This window comes from Simochromis diagramma, unplaced genomic scaffold (assembly GCF_900408965.1).
Source record: "Simochromis diagramma unplaced genomic scaffold, fSimDia1.1 OVJJ01000205.1, whole genome shotgun sequence".
Lineage (NCBI taxonomy): Eukaryota > Metazoa > Chordata > Actinopteri > Cichliformes > Cichlidae > Simochromis > Simochromis diagramma.
Genome location: NW_024386782.1, coordinates 4,454,531 through 4,475,892, shown reverse-complemented (window position 1 = coordinate 4,475,892; position 21,362 = coordinate 4,454,531). Strand labels below are relative to the sequence as shown.

The window sequence follows — 21,362 nt, the reverse complement described above, 5'->3', positions numbered from 1 at the left end:
TGTTTTTGTTTACATTCATCACAGCACCCAAACTTTTTGGAATTAAGGTTGTATTTCTTAATTTTAAATGAAAGGAAAACCTTCTGAATTAATTTCTGTCTACCTGCCTATCTTGGAGAAGTTAGACCACAAAGCTGTAATTTAATAACCATTTCAGCCTTAAATAAAACTGCAGGTTTGCATAACGTAGTGACATAACATTAAAGCAGTCAGTTTTGTGCTTTCCCGTGTTTACTCGGAACTGGAGTAGTTATGATTGTTCTTAATGTAACTTTGTATTTAAGAACACAATTTAGCTTCTTTCTATCTGAACTAACCACAAACTGTTAAATCATTATGTCTCATTAGCCTTTTGTGGTCTCTGGTTAGAAACAGAAAACAAAAATAAGATCAAAGAAGAATTTATTGAATAAATAATACAGTACTAAAATAGAACTTATTCTAAAACAAAAATACAAAAACAACCCCGTTATTTGTTAAAAGTCTTTTAGTACACTGCTGAGACGTTTCATTTTCTCTTCCATGATTCTCTTGTTAGTTTCTGTCTCCTCCAGGAGCTGCCGCATCTCCTCCTCCACTTCAAATACCTGAGGAAGAAGCACAGACAGACAACATCAGCAGCAGAAACACAAACTGCTTTTCAAAACATTTGTATGTTAACTAGCATTTTATTAACCATGTCTCGATGGGTAAAATGCAATTAAAACCAGGCTATGACCAGAGCACACATTGGCAACATATGACCAGAGGGCCAGAACCGGTCGCTGAACCATCTCAACCCGGCCCTGGGTGCCTTAAAAGGACAAATAAACAATCCAACAAAAAAAGGAAATGGCATATTTTATGTATCAATTTTATCTATAGTGTATATTTTATGTTGAGATGAATAAGTCTAACACATCTGTAAATGGTAAATGGCCTGTATTTGTATAGCGCTTTACTTAGTCCCTATGGACCCCAAAGCGCTTTACACTATATTCAGTGATCGACCCATTCACACACACATTCACACACTGGTGATGGCAAGCTACATTGCAGCCACATCCCAAGGACACAACGACCGAGACTGTCCGGGGCTCGAACCGGCAACCTTCCGATTACAAGACGAACTGCCAACTGTTGAGCCACAATCGCCCCCAATAATACCATTCAGTAAGACTCCAAATGAATGTGTGCCACACAAACAAAGCTTTTCTGTGCACTACAGCACTTTTTACTCATATTTTTCTGGGGGGGTGTCAAGATTTACTTTATTGTCATTCAGCACTACTTCAAAGATGTAATGCAGAACAAAACTATGTTGCACAAGCTCGTTTCTTGGTTTTTGGACTGAGGTCCCATTCTTATTTGTAATGTGTACAAAAATCCGTGGACTATCATTCAATGCTGTGTGTACCACGTTTACATCAAAGTGCAGCACTTTACTTACTTTATGTTAGACAACATAGCCCTCTGAAGAAAACCCACCCCTTGACTGGAGGTATGACAAAAGAAAACATGCTTTACTTTGAAACATTTTCCTCGTCATTATTTTTTAATCTAACGTTGTCACAGTCACTTTTATTTTGACCAGAAAAAGTGATGAATGTCATCAACTGTTGCATAACAACAAACCGTTACAGTATGAGAAGAATTTCAGTTTTTCAGTGACTGAATCTTCCCCATAATTTATAATGAATTATGAATCCAACAGTGAAGCAAGCGACTAAAGTCTGTTATGAAATGCTTCCGTTGCAGCCTCTCTTACACCTTATTTTTGAACTGTCACAGAGGAGGCAAACCAACGCTTGCGTTCCCCTTTCTCATACCAAGACATACCAGTTTCTTTCTTCCACTTTGGAGAAAAAAACATTTGTGGGAAAGCTGCCCACATTTTACCTTCTGATTGGCCTCTTCTATCTTTTGGTGTTTTTCATTAGTAAGTCCCAGAAGCTCAGCTTGATGGGCAGCCTGGACGGACTCCAGCTGTCGACGGAAAGCATCGTCCACGCAGTGTAATTTCTCTAGTGCAGCTCTGCGGAACAGACCAACACAAACGTGACAGGTTGCGTAAGGAGTGGTACTTTGGATGCTCTCCAAATGCTGCCTTGGGAAAAATACATGTCTGCGTTTTTGATGGTGAAGGGCCACAGGTATAAAGTACTAACACAGGAAGTGCAGCCTTATGTGATCATTTATTTACAACAAAAGCATTCACTTTGCCTTGCTTTATGGGGAAAAGACTCAAACACTTTCCTAATCCTGATATGACATCTGAGACTTTTTAAGTACCATAACATTACAGTTTCATAAGGCCTTTGTTAAAAACTACTTCTTACTGGTGCAAAATCTACAAAGCTATATATCATCTTTCTTCTGAGTTCTTCCCAGCAGGCAGGCAAACATCAAACACACAACAATCAATGATAGAAACCAAACAACAGCACTCTAGACACAAAGAAAGGCACATAAAATGCATTTCAACATGCCTGACCCAAGAGAGTGAACCAGCAGCAGTGCAAAAGTATCACTGAAAATCCCTGATAAGGGCAGTCTCTGAACAACCGGGAGAGAATAACTTGATATTTAACATACCTGTGTGCTTCTGTTGCCTTTTCTCTTTCTTCCAGCAGCAAGCGCTCCCTGGAATCAAAGTTCTCCTTCATACGCTTCACCTGGCTCTCCAGCCGAGTGAGCAAGTCTGCCTTCTCCTGCCACTTCTTAGTGGATTCACTAAAAAGATGAGAGACACAAAGCATAAAACATACTGGTTTAGAAACAGCTTAAAACTTTAATGTCTGATCATCTTCGGGTCAGTAGCAGCACTAACATTGGAACTTGTTTGATTTAAACACAATTGTTACCCTAAAATGTCAGAAAGTACTCTGCCTAAAGCAGGCCCTTTTCCTTTTTGTGGTTATGCTGGGGTACTTGCCTGTAAACTCTTTTGACCTGCTCGAGCTCTGCCTCCTTGTCTTCCAGCTGCTGCTTCAGTTCCTCCTTGCGCAGGCTCAGATGTTCTACTCGCTCTTTCAGTTCAGCCTGCTGGGTTGTTTCCTCCTCCAGCTGCTCTTGAAGCCTCTTCTGAGCCTTTGCTGCCTCCTCCTTCAGCCTTCGGATCTGATCATCACGCTCCTGCAGGGACTACAAAGCAGTGACTGATAATGAGAAACTGCATGATAATATGAATAAATGCATAAATGATTACAAAGCACAACAATGACGGTTAAAACTCAAAAGTTTTGTTTTGTTGTTGTTTAGCTTGGAGTTTGAGCCCTCTGGCTTGAGTAATACAAGTTCTCAACCTACCTCTTTGAGTCTGCGAATGGTTTCTGTCTGGTCGTCCATGATTTTGGCTTTGATTCTAAGAGTATCATTGTCCTTCTCATTCTGTTTCCTTTGAGCCTCCAACTCAGCACTCAGCACCTCTATCCTGGCCTCTAAACGACCACGGTCCTGAGCCAAAGACGCTCCTGGAAAAGAATAACCCATCAAAATGTCGCTTTAACTCTCTATGTAAACACATGTGGAAGACAAACGTTAAGAGGGATATAAAAAAGAAAGCTGGCCCGGTGTTTTCTAATTGTGCATCTGGGCTATAACCACTAGATGGCAGACTTTTACCTGATAAAAATGTAAATCAGCACGTACTGTATTGAGCCTCTTTTTAAATTACCTCTAAGGTGGAAATCTCCAAAATTTTACGAGTTAAGCACAAGTCAGTGCACTAGATTGGCTCCAGGGAGGACCCGCACCACTGATTGCCAATAAACAGCTAAAACTGCATTATCAGCTTTTTCTGTGCACTGCAGGGCAGACTCAAGGTGCAAAACAAGTACTCTCCTGAATTTTTCCCACCTTGCTGAGCGAGCTCCTGGCCCCAAATCTTCCTCTCTACCTTGAGGCCGTCTATCACCGACTCCTGAGCCATGAGCTGAGACAACACTCTAGCCTTATCTTTCTTAAGCAACTCTAGCTGCAGGCCAAGACGCCGGTCCTGTCCTACCTCTGCTTCCAAGGAATGCAGACGGCTCTGGCAGAGAGAGACAGACAGTATTAATGATCAATGGCCATCTGTCATGGATGGCAGATGGGAAGGCAGCTGGACCATTCAGTATTCATGATGTCTCAAAGTAGTCAGTCTCCTACAGGACCAGGGTTAACATGTTTTTGAAAAGGCAGTGACTGATGAATCTGTGCCCATGCTATCTCACATGAAGTCATATTTCAATATTTTAAATCCTGCAATCTGGGCTCAAATCCAGTTGAAATGCTGGAATAAAAATCACCCACATCTCCCTCTCTTACTGCAATGCTGCACACCTTTAGATCAGTGACAGCGTCTCTCTTGGCTTTGATGAGCTCAGAGATGCGGCTCTTCTGTTCTTTGACCATAGCAGTGAGCTCCTGCACTAGAGAGCCTGATTTCCTCTCCCTCTCTTGGAACTGGGCCAGGGTTGCCTTGAGCTCCATCAGCTCTGCAGTCATCTGATCACACGCCTCCTTTACCTACAGAAAAAAGTGAGAGTGTGGAACTGAATGTTAATAAGAAATCTTGGGAGTTAACCAAAGCGTAGGTCCGAGCATTACCTGACACTTTAATCGGTCAGAACAGTTTCAGAGCCATGGCTTTACAGAAACACATGCCCCGCAATAGCTTTTTCACACTTTTCTCAAAGGTCAAAAGTTTGGGTGACTAAGAGCAGAAATTTGTGCAAGCAGTAGCAATCAAAAATGAGATTACATTTTTGAACATTCTGAATTGATTCGAGCCCAATCCTTTTGTAAGCTTCTGTCCATGTGGCAATCAAAGACTACTTGTCCAGAGGCAAAAGATCCTAATTCAAAACCAGTTTTCCCCATCGTGCTGAAAAAACCCCATCAGCCAAGTCTCTCCCAACTGGGTGAAATCAAGTTCAATCATTTCACTTTTTAGTGTTCAAAGTAATCATTTATCAGCTGGACTGCTCAGAGATTGTAGTGTAAAATTCAGGGCAACATTACAGTGATTATAGGCCATCTGGATGGCAGGGGTCCATCTTTTAGCAGACCTCAGAGAAGCGAGCAGCCTCAATGGTTAGCGCCATGCGGAACTCGTCCTCCAGAGCAGTGTACTGTTTCCTGCCCTCTGCCAGCTTCTCCTGCAGCTCCGCCTCCCTGTGGCTGTGCCTTTCTTCCACTGATGCCACTTCCTTCGCCACAGCATCATGAAAATCTGCCCCACCGGGTTGTAACCGCAACTCTAGTTGTTTTCTGTAGGAAGAATGAAGCAAACGAGGATAAACGCCTCTTTAAATGGAGACTGTGTCCTCAACAGAAACTCTAAAGGCATGTAACTGCTTATTGTAATCTGTTTTTGCATTTGCATCTTTTTTTGCATTTGCATCCAATATTTAATTTAGATGCAAATTTCTAAATTAAACAACATTAGATATTAGAACCCCTTGAAACTTGGCATTAAATCGGGTACCTTGGGGGATTCGTGACAAATAAGCAATAATAAAACTTTTCCAGATTTCTAAGCATTTTATAATATTTCAAAATTTATGAGAAAATGTTGCATTTATCTAGGATCACACTGCTCATGAGAAGCAACTCTTTTACAGAAATGGTTTCCATGGCATCTAAAGATGAACTTCATATTTAGCAGGGGTTCTTCTTCTTAGATGTACCTGTGCTCTTGTTCCCTGGCTGCCAGCAGTTCATGCAGCTGCTGCAGTTTGTCTTTGTGCTGTCGTACTGACGCTCTCTGGATGTCCAACTCTCTCTTCAGAGCTGCTGCCTTGTTCTGCAGCTCCTGTTGCCTTTTTATCTGAGGAAGGTCAGCACATGTTTTATACCAGCCTGTCAGAGCTGAATGACCTCTCTGTACTGAATCCTTTTATCTATCTGAATGTATTCACTCCAGGCTGGATCAGTGAACTAATGCGTCGTTACAATCAAAAATTAGAGCGATAAGGGGAGCTCAGCGGCAGGTAATCGAATGTAGCAGAAGCAGTGTGATAAACTTGCTTTGATGGGAGAAAAACTGTATGTCGAGCATCGATTAGCACCGCCTGACTGAATATACCTTATCTTTATCAACATGATTTGTTCTAGGGGAAATAAGCGAACATCTGTACCTCTTCAGCCTGCTGGTGAGCCCTAAGCGCCTCTCCGTGGGAAACGCTTTCCTCCAGTCTATGCAGTGCAGTTTTGTGCTGCTCCTCACAGCTGCGGGCCTGCTCCAGCTGCTGGGTTAGGGATCGACACCTCCCCTCCAGCTCCTCAACACGAGCCTGCAGCTCAGAGTGCCCCGATCGCTCTTTCAGCAGCAATTCTTTCAGTCTGGACGGGGAGAAAAATACGATAAGGGTGTCCAAGGGAAGCCGCGGTAATACCCTGAATTTCTCTTTTCACTTTATATAGAAATTGGTACCAGAAAGCACTCCCCAATTCTGTGATGCCCTTGGCTGTCCTTCCATAGTGTCAAATATGTGATAGCTTTTGAAATTGAAGAACTCTAACGCTATAGTATAGTCAAAATCTTATCTCATGGGAGAGACAATGGAAGTAGAAATGGAAATGAGGCACACAGGGGACAACTAAGAAACTATAAAACAGTAGAAGCAGCTCACGCACAGTAGTCCACTATTAAAATGTGCTTTGATGAGTCACTGTAATCTGTCTCTCGCTGAGCATGGACGGCAACAGTAACAGCCGTGTTCAGTGTCATTAGAAAGTGACAGTTAAGATTGATTTGTGTAATACTGCTGACATATGCGCGTCATCGGGCCTCTAATTACAACCATAATGCAGATTTATCTAAGCAGGATGTGGTACCAGCGAAGACCGTACAGAGCAGAAGTAAAATGGCCTTGTGGCAGCAGAGATAGGAATATTTAATCAAAGCCTCTGGAAATTTAAATGTTAGGTATATAATCAGGATGGCTGCGTCGCTTAATGATCTTTATACTAAATAGCTTTATTATCGCAGACAACTGCAGGCATACTTGAAAGGTTTTTGGTGTAATGGAGCCAAAATGTGAGTATGATTTCTAAAGAGACTATGGCACCGTGATAGTGAGACATTTTAATGGTGGGATAGATACTCATTGTTCAACAATGAGACACGCAGCAGGCCTTGGTCTCAAGAGAGCCAATACAAAAGATGAAGAGAGTAGAAACAGATGAGGATCCATTATGAAGCTGACAACTAAAATCCACAGAGAAGAGTTCAATTATCGCTTTTTTTTCCAGCGTGATATCTGCTTTAGAGCTGACTAACAGATTCAAGTGGAGATTTGTGATGAGAGGCATCCACGGTAAATGTGTCTCCCTCTTACCTGTCTGTAGTGTGCAGGGCCATGTTCTGAAGGTCCTTTTCCTCGCTGACCTTGGTCTGCAGGCACTTGAGCTCCTCTGTTAGCTTTCTCACAGCTTGTTCTGCCTTCCAGCGTCTTTCCCGTTCCTGGTCACGCTCCTCCACAATTGTCTGAGCGGAACACATACACAAAGCATGAATTCCCAGAGTAAACACACACTGAACGCTTAAAAAAAAAAAAAAAGTCATTATTTTTTCTTTAAGTTGAAATATCAATTTATTCTTACAGCTCAAGTGCTTTTTACAGTTTTATTTAAAGCATCTCGTTGTTTTTGTAGGAACAATGAAAGCAACATTGAGGATTTTTACCCCCCTGTATAAACAAGTGAGTACCCCTCAAAAAATATTATTAGGAATAAAAGATATTTCCACCATTTTTCTCTCGTGTTACATCTGCTTTGAGGATAAATCCAATATTAGAAATTACCGCATGGGATACGTGCCAGAAACAAAAGCCTGTGCTGTCCAAAAAAACATTAAAGAACAACTACCATCTGTCGATAAACATGGAGGACATGACACTGCTCTTTTTTTGCTTTTTTTTAAATAATATGCTCTGAACGGGCAGATCAAATAAAAGAGTTGTTTGGCCACAGTGGCAGCAGATACGCTCGATGCATATGAATCACAGTTTTTCAGGAAGAGACCCTGAAAGAGTCTGTGAATTATGACTGTAGAAATATTATGACTGGTGTTGCTTTGTTGCCTCAGGATTGGGGAGTTTGCAGGAATTGATTGAACTGTGAATTCTGCTTGAAGATAACAGACGAGCATTTGTCCAAACGTTGAAGTAAAAGTGGACCCGTCAGCAGGATAAAGAATGGCAGACAAAGAACAAGAAGCACAGATTTAAATCATTTCAGATGTTGGGGGCATTTGAAGCACACAGTATAAGTATGAAAAATCATTAATCTCTTGCAACAGAATGAATTTTACATGGAGGTTGTCAAATAATATCAGCAAACTAATGTAAGAGACTTGTAGAGAACTAAATGAAACGCCTACAAGAAGTTTGTTCTGTTACTTTGACAGAAGAATGTTCGATCTATTGATATTTTTGTTGAATAAATGATTGAAAAAATAGAAACTTTCTTTGTGGAAAGGAATCGAATGTTTTCTAATCACAACAAAAAGCCAAGAGTTTCATTAAATGTACTGAAATTAAATAACCAAACAGATGATGGACTACTGGCTTGAACTCTATTTTGCGCGTAATTTAACAAAGTTACCACAAAGAAGTTATTGACATCACAAAGATAAAGTCAATGTTACTGAAACAAAGCTCTCAGAAACAAAGAGCAAAACATGAAAAACCTTCTGTTTACTGTGGTCCTATTTCTGCTGTCACCTTCTAGAAGCATTATCCATTTGTTCTATTCCTGCATTTTTTTTTTTGTTTACACAAATGTTTCTGCAAACACACCAATTTACTCTCTTTTTGAATGGGGATAGAACCGTTTCTATTTTACAGTCACTCAATAAAAACAGAAGCAGCTAGGTGACCCGTCCATCGTGTACCCTGTAGGTTTCCTCCTCTTCAGTGGATCTGGTTTTCATATCGCCTGAGGCCTTAGCTGCCCTTAAAGGCCCTTTCCTTGTTGGCCTCACTGCCTCTGCACTCCCTGTGCTACCAGCCTTCGTCCTGGATCCAACGGCAGACTTTGAAGCCCTCCGTTTATGATTCTCCTGATCGCTGCACATAAAACAAATCACAAGTATTAAACTGGCTGTAAAATAGATTCTAAACAAGCCTCCAGCTAATGTCTGGCTAAACAAAGGTCAAAGCAGAAGATTTACTGAGTTTTATAGGGAAGCAAAGTCTGAACAACTTTGAATTTTGAAGTAATATTTCAAAGTAACCTTTTTTTGATGAGGGCTATTGTGAGATTACTTAAGTTAAATTTCTGAATCTTAAGCACATATCATTAGTGGATGATGAAGTAAGATGAGGGGGTTGACCAGAGAAGCGTGGCCATTAATCATGCGAGTGAGCTGCCGGCGGTAATTTCTAACACAGAGGAGAAAAGTCTATAACATATCATCTCTCTGAGGAAAATTTATCACCCTCTCTCGAGTGGGAGGTAAAAGGATTTTCCCTAATCAAGATACCTGATAATATTAAGTTGATGCATGATGAACAACACGGAAAAACCCATTGCTGCATATTGTTTGGTGAATGTATGAATGTGATTATCATTGCTTAGAGGTACACTCTCTGATTGTGATGTAGTGCCCACCAGTGCTGAAAATGTCTTCACATAGTTTAGGTTCATCAAGTTTTAGCCTTTGCGAAGTTGGATCTCAGCTGCTATAACAAAATCTGGGAGTCCAAATGTAAACATGATGGGATTTCAAAGCAGCTAACATGACACCAGAAATCTCTTTTGGTGCAGAATCACCTCTCTGATCTCTTGGTCTCTTTGGTGGTTGTCGACGATGTTACGCTGTCATGGTATCTGGGAATTCTCGTCTGCCTCCTGTTTTCCTTCCCGCTGTCACATTCACTTTCTGAAGTGCGGTCTGTGTCCCGCTTGGCTTTCCGTACCATCACCACAGAATGGGCAGATCTTCTGGATTTATTATCTGCAGGGTTCTGGGTAAATAACAAAGAAATACTTAAATGGTTTTTTTTGTCACCCCCCGGTTCCTTATATTTTTCTAGGAAATATAAAAAAGTGGGAAATAGGTACACCAACATCAGTTAACACAAATGGCACATAAGGCAAAAACAGAGTTTTTACAGTTTGAAGCTGTGATCAGACTCTTTTCAGATGGTGGATCAAATATGAATATACTTTTTTGGGGACAAGATCCCCAACATCAGTGGCTGAAATCCTGCCCGAAACCATGATAGAGCCTCCACTGTGTTTAACAGATAGGCTACTTACAGCTGGGAGGGGTAAAAATGACAAGAAAGCCTGGCTCATTATAAGCAAAATATAAAGAGCAGAGGGGTGATTTAGGACTTTGGCACACTACTTTGTTTGGGGATAAATCACCATTTAAGAGCCAAATGTGTAAAAATTAATTTATGTAAAGATGACTTCAAAATATCGGCATGAATAATTTATATTGAACAAATAACTTCAAAGTGCAGTAGATTAAGAGAACATCAATTACATTAACATTTAGTACAACTTTTTCTTTCCCACCTTTTCCTACTTTCATTATTTAAAAAAAAGCCAAAAAACAAAAGAAAAAAACAACAACAAGGCACATATGCGCAAAAAATTGATCTTCAAAAAGGTGTACACCTGCTGGATGAGCTGGGACATCTGGTGCTCCAGTTTCCTGATGCGCTCTTCATTAACTCCTTTATCAGTCACAGTGGAGCGAACCGGCTGTGTGCGCGGAGGTTCTGGTTGTGTGACTGGGTCTGTGATTACTTCTGAGGTAGCACTCCTCTGACGAAACTGGGTCAGCAGCTGGTCAATGCGGGGTGTGGTGAGAGGAGCATCGCCTCTGACCTGCAATGGAAACTTTCACTTTTATTTCAGAGTTTCCAAATGCAAAAGTGTGGTTTCGAATTATAATGTATTTACAGGACTTCATTGCAGAGACGGAAAAGAGTTAATAACAGCAAGCAAAATGGCTTCTACTGCAGTTTGTTTTCCTGTAGAAAAACAGACAGAAACTGCCATCTGGTGCAATGAATATGCAAAGTAGTATATTGTAAAGCAACCAAACTTTCATCATCCCAGTATACATAAATTCATTATGTTCCAATAATTCAGTGACAACCGGGAAATCTATTTGGCTCGATGATATTCCTCGTTGCAGCGAAGCAGACCTACATAATTAGGTCTTCTATAAGCAAAGCTGTGTAATTATGATATTTTGTCTTAGGTTAATACAAAGTGTTTGTGTGAGGTTTCTCCGGGTGAACCGGTTTCCTCCGACGGTACAAAGAGGTGCATTAATTGTTGACTTTAAATTGGACAAAGGTAAAGATGTGAATGGTTGTCTGTCTGTTCTCTGATGGACTGGAGACCTGTACACTGCATCCTGCCCTACGACAGCTGATGGGATAGATGGAATTTGTGTTTTTGCATAACTAACCACCCTCTACTCTTCTGTAAATAGTACGTGCTTTATTTATTTAATTTTTTCTGTGCTTATTAATCTATTATTATATTTTATTTATTTATTTGTGTGTAGTGAACCCGAAAAGTAAGAACCTCATTGCTCAACATACCCACAGTTATTTGTGGTGTATATGACAATAAAATTCTCGGTTCTTCTTTCTTTTGTATCAGGAGCCCAGGATTTTGATACGCTGCCTATCAGGCAGTTGAGCATCACTCATACAATAAGTGGAAACTGTTCTACAACTTTCTTGTTCTCATGCGTCTCACATTCTGTTGCGTTATGAAAGCTGTAAATTAATTGTTGGGAAATAACTTTATGCTCCATTTGACTTGTTTGTGTCAGTTGCAAAAAAGCAAACATATTGCGCGAGACTTTCCGGTCAAATAAAACAGGATTTAATAACAAAAGTCCCTAAAGCATGGTGAGTATATCTAAACAAATAAAAGAACTACACTGGAATTGATAGTAGCTTAGCATAAAAAATTACCGGTTCATTGTGACTTGTGTCAGATGAGAGTAGAAGGTCCACGTAATCTTCTAGACCGGGGATATCACAGAGACTACTGAGACTTTGAGGTGATCGGTTTCCCAGTCGGTTTAGGCCATCCAGAACAGAGACCTGCGGCAGTGACTGCAAAACAATCTCCCTGTAACCTGCAGTAAGATAGGAACGCAGGTGTATCAGAGAAACCTGTCGAGGCTAGAGCTGCCTGATTGCCATGAGCCTCTTATTCAGTAATGTCACATCAGTGGTGCATATGACCTTCATGAAAGATCAAATAATTAATTCTGAATGAATAACCTTTGTGTGTCACCTTCATATGCACTATTGATGTACCCTATTTAATAGGTAGTGAGCACAACTTATGCAAGTATATCTACACATACAGACAGCAAGAGTTGCAAGAGTGCCTTCTCGTATTTAACAACATGAAAAGAGACGCCTTCAACAACTAGTGCTGTGAATTAATCATTAACTGGAAGATATGGATAATGGGTGCAAAGGATCACTGAAAAGCTTTTTACATTAATTTAACTGCAGCCAATCCAATTAATGAAGAAGCCAAATATAAGATAAACAAAGAGATTAAAAAATCACAGTCATTACTAATAGCGGCTGTCAGTTTGACTGATATTCACTGGACTTTCATTACAGGGGGAGTTTTAAATCAGTTATTCTGCAAAATTGGAAAAAATATCCTCTAAAACTGCTGTTCATAGCTGATATGCTGGGTGCTATTATTAAAGTTTGATCCAACTGCAGTTGGAAAATATGAATTAAATTGTTTATCTTTTTTATATATATATATAATTTATGTATCGATCTATTTTTTTCTGTAATTGGATAACGTACAACAAACTTTTGCTTTTTGCAAATTCAGCGAACTGACATACTAGCATTTGATGCAGAAATGCTCAAAATAAAGTGTAATCCAAAGAAACGATCCTGGAAGACCTGGAACAAAGTTACAATTCCAACTTTTCATCTTTTCATCTCCTCTCACCCCTGCCATCAGAGACCCTGGCCTTGTTACCACAGCCAGTCTGCAGTAAACATCACATCATAGTCTTTGGTTCACCACAACAGGAAACCTCATTAGTGCTTATCTCCATCAATAAAGCCAAAATATCATACCCCCTGGAGTCCCATCTGCACTCTAGTCTTCCTTCTTACAAAACTACGCACAAAGCTGAAGTTAGCCTAACTCTGCCCAGGAGCACACAACAGAGACACAACCATAAAGCACAACTAACAGAGTATTATTACAAAATGAACATCTTACAATAATAATAATAATAACAATAATAATCTTTCATAGTAGCTGATGTGATGATTTCTCACTGACTTCTGAGATTAGATGGTTGACATTCCATTTAAGTGCCCTCATTATGTTTCCTGGGATTTTTCCATTCCTTCAGTGTGTTATAGGACTTTGTTGGTACATGTTAAATGTCTGCAAAGTGTCAAAGGGAGTTTTTCTTCCCCTATTCTTCTGAATTTATATCCATTCTTTGCTACTTAGCAAACACCTTGTTGACAGTCCAGACTTTCATCTACATCATTATGTGATACATGCAAAATGCCTGACAAAAGGTGAATTTGGGATGTTCTTAAACAAAGAATGAACAGCTACCAAGCAGCTTGCCAGATGCTTTTCTTACTCAAAACAATGACCTAAGGCGTTAGGAGAGACTGGACTTCTTTGTCCAAGGTGTATTTGATGTCCTATCCACTCTAGAAAACCTCGCCACAGAGAGACACCTCCCTGCCCTCTTTGCTCTGGAAGGTGTTCCAACGAGCATCTTTTCAATAGCTGTCCAAAAGCCTTTAGAGGCAAGCACTATTGCTGGTGCCATGACCAGGTCTTCAAGGTGAATGCTTTTAGAAACACCAGATGCAACCATCTGCCAATGACTATCACCTTTATAAGAATTGGAGAGAAATCTTGCCCCTAAGCTGAAACTACCGCCTTGGTTAAGCAGCCGAAGTTCTCAGTCCAGATTATAATATCAAAACTGCAGCCAGACATGACCACTGTGTCCACATTCACCAAGGAAGTGATTATGCTGGAAATAATAGTACTCTGGGAACATCATATGGATGAGGAAATTGAAAGCATGTCAAGTGAATGCGTGCCGAAGGAAAGGCAGGTGATCCCGCTGACAAAAGGAGGACCATTAAATCAGCTGCCAAAACCACAGAGAGAGCAACTATGTGGCTTTCAATTATGAGGGTTGATTTGTGGACAATTCCTTGTGGGACACAAGCTGGGATCAGACCAACTTCAACTAGCTCACCCCACTGTTGTAACACCTGAAAAAGCACCTAAAAAAGCTTCCACAAGATATGTTTCATCTAGCTAACTAACATACACTTGGACAACAATGACAACACAGCATTTGTAGATATTTAAAACTTTAAATTTGACACTGAATGTATGCAATATGAGTAAGCTAATTTAGTCTGAATTACAGACTACAGTTTTATCACTACTTAAGGGACAAATTTACTTTGCAACAGTGAGCTCCTATTGGCAAAATAAGTCCCAAAGTCATTTCCTGTATATTGCTGGTTCCATTAAAAAACACATACACACACGCAAACCTTTTTTTTAAATGCAAAAAAGACTGAACAAATTGCGTAAAAAATAAATATATGGAAGACTGGTATATTTTTCCGCTTGAGGAGCAAGTCTCACACGCACCATTAGGGCGCTGCTCTAATATAGCCAGTGAAAACGTATTGCTGCACTTGCTGGGCGTATGTTATTACACATTCAGTGTAGCTACAGGTTCGTACTAAAAATGAAAGGAACAGAAACAAATTAATTCAGAGGGAAACAGCTCAAATATACAAGTACAATGACTTTCAATGCTGAGTTAATGCCCTTTTGGATAAACCATGTTTTCAATGCGTTGTGTTTTAATGAAAATTCCATCCCAACAAACATAAGCCTTCTTGTTTGGTTCTCCTACATCAGGCCAGTGCATTTACACATCTGATAGGTCAACATGTACAGCTATCACATCAATCAGCTGCTTGATACAACTGCACTCCAATACAGAAGTGGTCACAGGCTCTATCAGCTGAAGTGTCTGCTGGCCTTGTGGTTCAGATAAGATATTGAATACATATCACAAAGCTTCTGGCTTGTTTGTTGCTTCCGTTCTCTCTTCATTTTAAATCTGTATTTCTACAATCACTGTTCACCCTCTGAATATCGTTAAGTACCAGTTTTTTGTTATAGATGTGAACAGGGCTCCTGTCTATGAGTGTTAAGGTTTCCTACCTGGTGACCTACAGACAGGGTTGTCTCTGCCATCCTGACTTAAAGTCACCTCTCTTAACCCTTGTATTCCCAGAAGGCACTGCAGGAGGTGATCAATGCTGTCCAGGTAGTTGCTATGGAGACTGAGGTGTTTCAGCTTGTACTCCGTGCCATGGAGATACAACAAGCCTAATGAAGGCATGAAGAATTGACAGCATTGAAGCATCATTCACTTGTTAGCATTCTCATTTGGGTGCAGAAAAAGAAAACACTGTTCAGGCAAAATTCAACTCACCGCTGAGATCATTTATCTGATTGTAGGACAAGTTTAATCTCGTTAAATTCACAAGTCCATTCAATGCTGGAGTGAAGGGAGAGGACATTAACAACTGAGTGATTTTACAGCTCATAGAGCAGTGACAGCAATGTCAGGGTAAACACAAGATCCACTAATAAAGAATTATTACTTGGAGAACTCACAGAGAGCAGAGGCATTTATTATCTCTGTTAAATGGTGACTAAAGACTCACCTTCAACCTTGGTGATTAAGTTGCAGGATAAATTTAAAGTCCTCAGGGAAGTGAGGGAACTCAGACCCTCAATCTTAGAAATGCAATTGGAGGAAAGGTCTAAGTGTCGCAGGTGCCAAGCTGAGGTCAGGCCCTCGATCCTCGGGATGTGATTGCAGTGCAGATTAAGTGACGCTACAGTGGGTATCAGGGGAATATCTAGCAAGCTAGAAAGAGGGCAACAAGGTCAGATTCACAGCGGAAGGTAAAACTTTGTGCAAATAAGTACATGTTCTGAAGGTAAATGTGTACCAACTAATGACTATTATAACAATAACAATAAATTTGTTAATTTATTTAATCAATTGCTTAACAGTTTACTTTAAATGATGTAAAATCTCCTCTGAAAATTCTAAAAACTCAATCCAAGTGTTTAAAACTTAGAGGGTATTCAGTTTTCAATGACATTAAAGACAATTCTCATATTTTACTACAAAGAAAATATTCCAGATAAGCAACCTCTTGTGGACTACTAAAAACATGGCATTTATGCAAATACAGTTTCTGTTGCCTAAGTGTCTCTCAGTTGACTGATGATTCTACTTGTACTTCTACTATTCACTCCATATTCACGAGTTATAGTCTTTACACAAACTGTGAGAACTGAAAAAGCAATCAAACATGAAATCAAACAGAATAACTGGCAAGTGCTGACGGCGAATAAATTAAGAAAAGTCAAGCCCTCTGGTTACAGCTTTTCAGCTAAGAGGATAGGTTTCTGTTATTAAAATATTTTTGGGTTTGGATTTTCAGTCTGTCATACACCCATCAGTCACTGTATTAGTTACACCTGTCCTACTGCTATTAAACACAAATATTTACTCAGCCAATCACATTCCAGTAGGGCTCGAGGAAATTGAGGATAGAGTTCATACAGGGTCACCAGACCTGAACAACAGAACATTGGAGATATGATGTGGATCTGTACATCTGCAACATTTCAATATGGACCAAAATATTAACAATGAATTGCCACAATGAATTAAGAGAAAATGCATCTTACCCTGCAATGAAAAGGTGTGCCTATTACAGTGACTAGAAAGTTCATATTATATACAGAAGATGGGAATTTAGAACTAATTTAAAACTGACAACCACATAGCCCTTTTTTATTTGCACTTGTTTGTCTGCATATTGCAAGACAGTGATATTGAATTCTTGGTAGTAAAGCTTTTGTCCACCTAACATACAGTCTTTTTAAAATCTGTATTCACTAGATAATGAAGTAGATGACGCTAATAACCTATATAGGCCTTTTCCCCACAGTGCTTAACTTGTCTAGGCTTTACTTTAAATAAATAAAATATTTGTGTTACTTCATTTCGCAATTCAACATTATTTACAGCATTCTTTGGCTGCACTCGCAGGAATGTATCATCTTATTTTATCTTATCTAGAATCAGATCTATACAATTGAAGAATGGTACTGATGTCAACAAAATGTTATTCATATGTTATTCACACGTGTCATTCTCATACAGCAATGAGTTATAGTTTACATTGTATGGGGTCTTATTGTTCCTTATAAATATCACGTTTATCAGCAGATTAAAATTGTAACGTAAAGCTCGTCATGAAGTAAGTAAATATTCATGCCAGACTTAATCGGTTCGTCAGTGGTACATAGTAGTCCCTTATTGGCTGATGTAATGTAAATTTTGATACGTTAGTTGTGAATAGGTAACTTTACCTTGTTATGTTCTTGTCAATAAGACTCAGCTCCTTGCCTGCCATAACGACGACATGTAGCTGTCCCACCGCTACGCGTAAAGTCTGCTAACTAACAAAATAAACCAAGGAACCGCTACCGACATCAGGCTAAACACGTAGAAAACTCGCTAAAAAAAAAAAAAGTCGACGAACACATCCTCTGAACAATCCTGCTAAGTTACCCAGCAGGCTAGCCAAAGTTTAGCGACTACCGAGCGGCCTCAAAGGAGCCAAACTTATTATAGGCCATCAACAGAGAACAACTGCAACTTCTGGGAGAGCCCAAAAGCCTTTCGTACTTCATTTTCTAACAAAGTGTTGTAAATTTATTGTTCGTTGGAGTTCAGTTGAACTAACCGCTTCTCGCATCATACTTCCTGTTTACTAGACGTCGCTAACGGGCACATCCGGGACAGCTTCTTTGCTCCGCCCACCTCTAGAAACGTAACATGTTGTCTTCACTCATTAGTACATTTCAATTTCTATTTTTAATCATCTTAACCTGCTGCACATCCTTTCAGCTTGATCCCTCTTCCTACCCAATCAATACAAGTCCTTTTGTCATTCCTTAGTGTCCTGTCTCAAATACAACTCGCTATATGCCTTTTCATTTGCCTTCACCTCCTCGTTCTTCACCTACTTGACAATCCCACTTTTCCTTTGCTGACTTATTCTACCTTTGCCTTTGAATGCTTTACTGCACTTCCTGATTTCATCACCCAGTATGCATTAGAGTCACATCTTTAAATATTTCTGAAGTTTTATCAAAGAAGGAAAGCAAAGCTAAACTAAACTAAATCTGAAGCACTGGTGTTTGGCATGTCAGGGAATTAATCAGGAATGGTTCATAATATCACAGTGTACACTGTGATATTTGTAATACACTCAGTTAAAGGTGTAAATGAATAAAATTAATACACATGTGAGAAATTTCATACGCTTAATTATGTGAAAGTGATAAATGACAGCCAGAGTGAAATACACCAACTCTGACCATGTAAAACAAATAGAAGAACATAAAGCTGATGACAGTTGACAGTTTTTGCAGTTCTGGAATTATTCATGGAGCAATAATTTAAATACAGATTTCTCCTTTCATGCTTGCATCCCCAAAGTTATAATTAATAAAACTTCCTACATTAGCACCGTCCTTGACTTATAGCCCTGTGAAACAATGCTTTCTCTAAGTTGAGTATCTTCGCTCAACTATGGCTAATCACAGATGTATTATAAAGATCCTGACCCCTATTATAGTCATAATTTATCCAGCAGCTCTGCAGGCCGGTGATTGATTCAGTTCATCTCACAGTGAGCATTGTCCATATTAGAGACGCTGCATGACTGATCACTGTACTCACTGGCTGCTCGCCAGCAACGATAGAACCAATTATACCTGCAACCCAGCCAATGGCCCTCCTTAACCTGTGAAAATGATGATCTGGTGCAAATGAAGTGAGTGAATTAGAAATCCCATCTGTTGATGCTTCGGCACCTTATCTCTCATTGGCTGCAGTTTTCAAGGTCACTGTAATAAAAAATTTCAAAAGACAGAGGGGAGGAATAATCTCAAAGCCAATTAGGAATCAGTACTAATGCACAAGGGTGCTGTAATTAAAGCCAACTGGAGAATTTTAGCATCATTCTGCACCTTTGTTTTCATCTTATTACTCCCATTTGTTTTGAAAATTGTTTGAGGCTGGCGTGAAAGGTTACAGAGAAGTAAAGCTTCAGGCTTTGGCACAAGCTTGGAAAAGGTTAATAAGAGTGCCTCCCTGATGCTTTGAGCTGAACACTATCATTTTATTTCCATGCACAAAGTGAGTTTAGCAGGACATTAGGATATATTTTTAATCACATGGCTAGAGCTAAATATTGTTCTCACAACAGATGCTGATTTTTTTTGTTTTGTTTCAATCTTCAGAAATTATTGGAAAATATCCTTCTCAGTTAACAAAATCCTGACTACACATTGATAATTAATTGAAGCAATTAAATAATTATATGGAAAGACCTCTCAATTCTCATGTTTAAGAAACTGGAAGAATGAAAAGATTATACCAGTTATACACTGTTAATTACTGGAAAAATCTTTTCAGTTGTAAATACACTAATTAGCCACATAACTAAAACCACTGACAGGTGAAGGGATTCATAAACTCGTATAGCACAATGACACCTTCTTTAGGGAAACCTTGAGTCATGGCATCATATGGTTGTTACTTGGACATGCACCACTCAGCTAAACATTGGAATAAGAGTGCACAAGGTCTTGAGACTGATCAGTCTGTCCATGAGCGATTCCTGAAATGTACTGAGATAAGTGTGTAATAAATTCATGAAGCATATAGATACAAAAATATGTGCTTTAAAGTTCTCTAATTCAGTGACTGTCTCTACCAAAGGTAAAACTACAGAATATCAACCTCATGGGGATCCTAGATTAAAAGTCAGCAGGCTTACCAACGTTATTAGATTGGACCATACATATCTGTCAAGGCATTAAATCTGGACCGACAGATTTGAAAATGGCTTGAGAGTGGAGGACGAAGTTTTAGATGAGTCTTATAGAAACTTTCTAAATCCGCTACTGGTGTCATAAGAAGTTAAGTGAAAGTTTCTGGGTGGGAGAGTGGGGCAAGGTTAGCTGATCTAACCCTGTACCTATGCAACCCTACACACCTTTTGTTAACTGACCCTAACTTTAATTAGCACCTTCCTTTTCATCTTTCTTTGAAAGGAAGAACCTTATGAATGAAGCATTTGTTTTTCACAGGTTATTGTGTCCAAGGTTTTTGTAGAGTTACGAGTTATATCAGGTTTGTCAAATGCTTTTTTTAAATCTCAGGTTATAAAGTTCTATATTTTCATAACATGTATCTGCATTATTAAAAAGTTTATCATTAGTTTCTAGACTAAATATTTTATTTATTTATTTAATATTGCTGTGGGGCAAAATGAGCTCGAGGCTTAGGGGTCAGTTTAGTCAGTGGTTTATCTAACAGCAAGACAAATAAGTGGTCTTAAAATTTATGCGGCATTAAAAATTGAATAGATCATAATAACTACATTGGATAGTTGCTTGTGCCACATAAGAAAATAAGATAGACACAATGCACCCTTTTTGTCAACACTCATCAGTTCTATTATTTTTCTTTTTATTCTTCATTTTGAACAACGTTACCTTCAAAACATGTGACGTGCGAGTCTTTATGTCTCTGCCTCCAAAGTTTTGCTATTATAAAAATATTTGCAGCATTTTATTCCATGTTGGAAATAACATGGAATAAAATGTATTTCCAACATGGAATAACATTTTATTCATGTTGAGAAACATGCAGACAGCTGCATGTTTCTCAGCTAAACATGCAGCTGTCTGTTTTAAACTGAAAGTAGAAAGAAAATCATCTCCATCTTCTCACGATGTGAAAAGCATGAAAAAGGTATTCAATTTAAGACTTCAGTGTTTGTTTGTTTTTCTTAAGAGTTGGTTAATGCATATTTGTTGTATGTATTACAATGAATAGGGAGGGAGAGCGAGGTCTGGGCTTCTCTCTGTAGGCTGTTGCCCCCGCGACCCGGCACCGGATAAAGCCAGAAGAAGATGGATGCATTTCCGCTAAGCCGCGTGCGTGCGCAATTGCGCACTCCTTGCACAGTCCTCTGTGCACAGAAAATCTGCGTTGCGCACAAAAAAAAAACATGACACATGAAAAATTAGAGGGAACATGGATGGATGGATGGATGGATGGATGGTATTCCATTTTTTAAAATTAGAATACAAATTTTTGGTCACAAAACTTGAGTTGTCATAGACATCTGTGAGTTTATGTGCACAACAGTATGCTCATGTACACACATGAAGAATTTGACCTTTGTTCCTTA

General features: G+C 39.4%; 1 protein-coding gene across 1 annotated transcript; it reads right to left on the bottom strand.

The window, feature by feature from the left end:
* Positions 1 to 385: 385 nt before the first annotated feature.
* lrrcc1 (leucine rich repeat and coiled-coil centrosomal protein 1) lies at positions 386 to 17,881 on the bottom strand. Its single transcript, XM_040017456.1, has 19 exons — positions 17,461 to 17,881; positions 15,732 to 15,937; positions 15,497 to 15,562; positions 15,223 to 15,390; positions 11,919 to 12,085; positions 10,597 to 10,809; positions 9,742 to 9,935; positions 8,861 to 9,035; positions 7,305 to 7,453; positions 6,102 to 6,306; positions 5,652 to 5,791; positions 5,031 to 5,232; positions 4,303 to 4,488; positions 3,838 to 4,012; positions 3,289 to 3,452; positions 2,915 to 3,123; positions 2,575 to 2,712; positions 1,879 to 2,014; positions 386 to 587 (listed from the first exon to the last, which is right to left on the bottom strand). The coding sequence occupies exons 1-19, from the start codon at positions 17,502 to 17,504 to the stop codon at positions 477 to 479; spliced, it is 3,048 nt and encodes a 1,015-aa protein (XP_039873390.1). The 5' UTR covers positions 17,505 to 17,881; the 3' UTR covers positions 386 to 476.
* Positions 17,882 to 21,362: the final 3,481 nt, after the last annotated feature.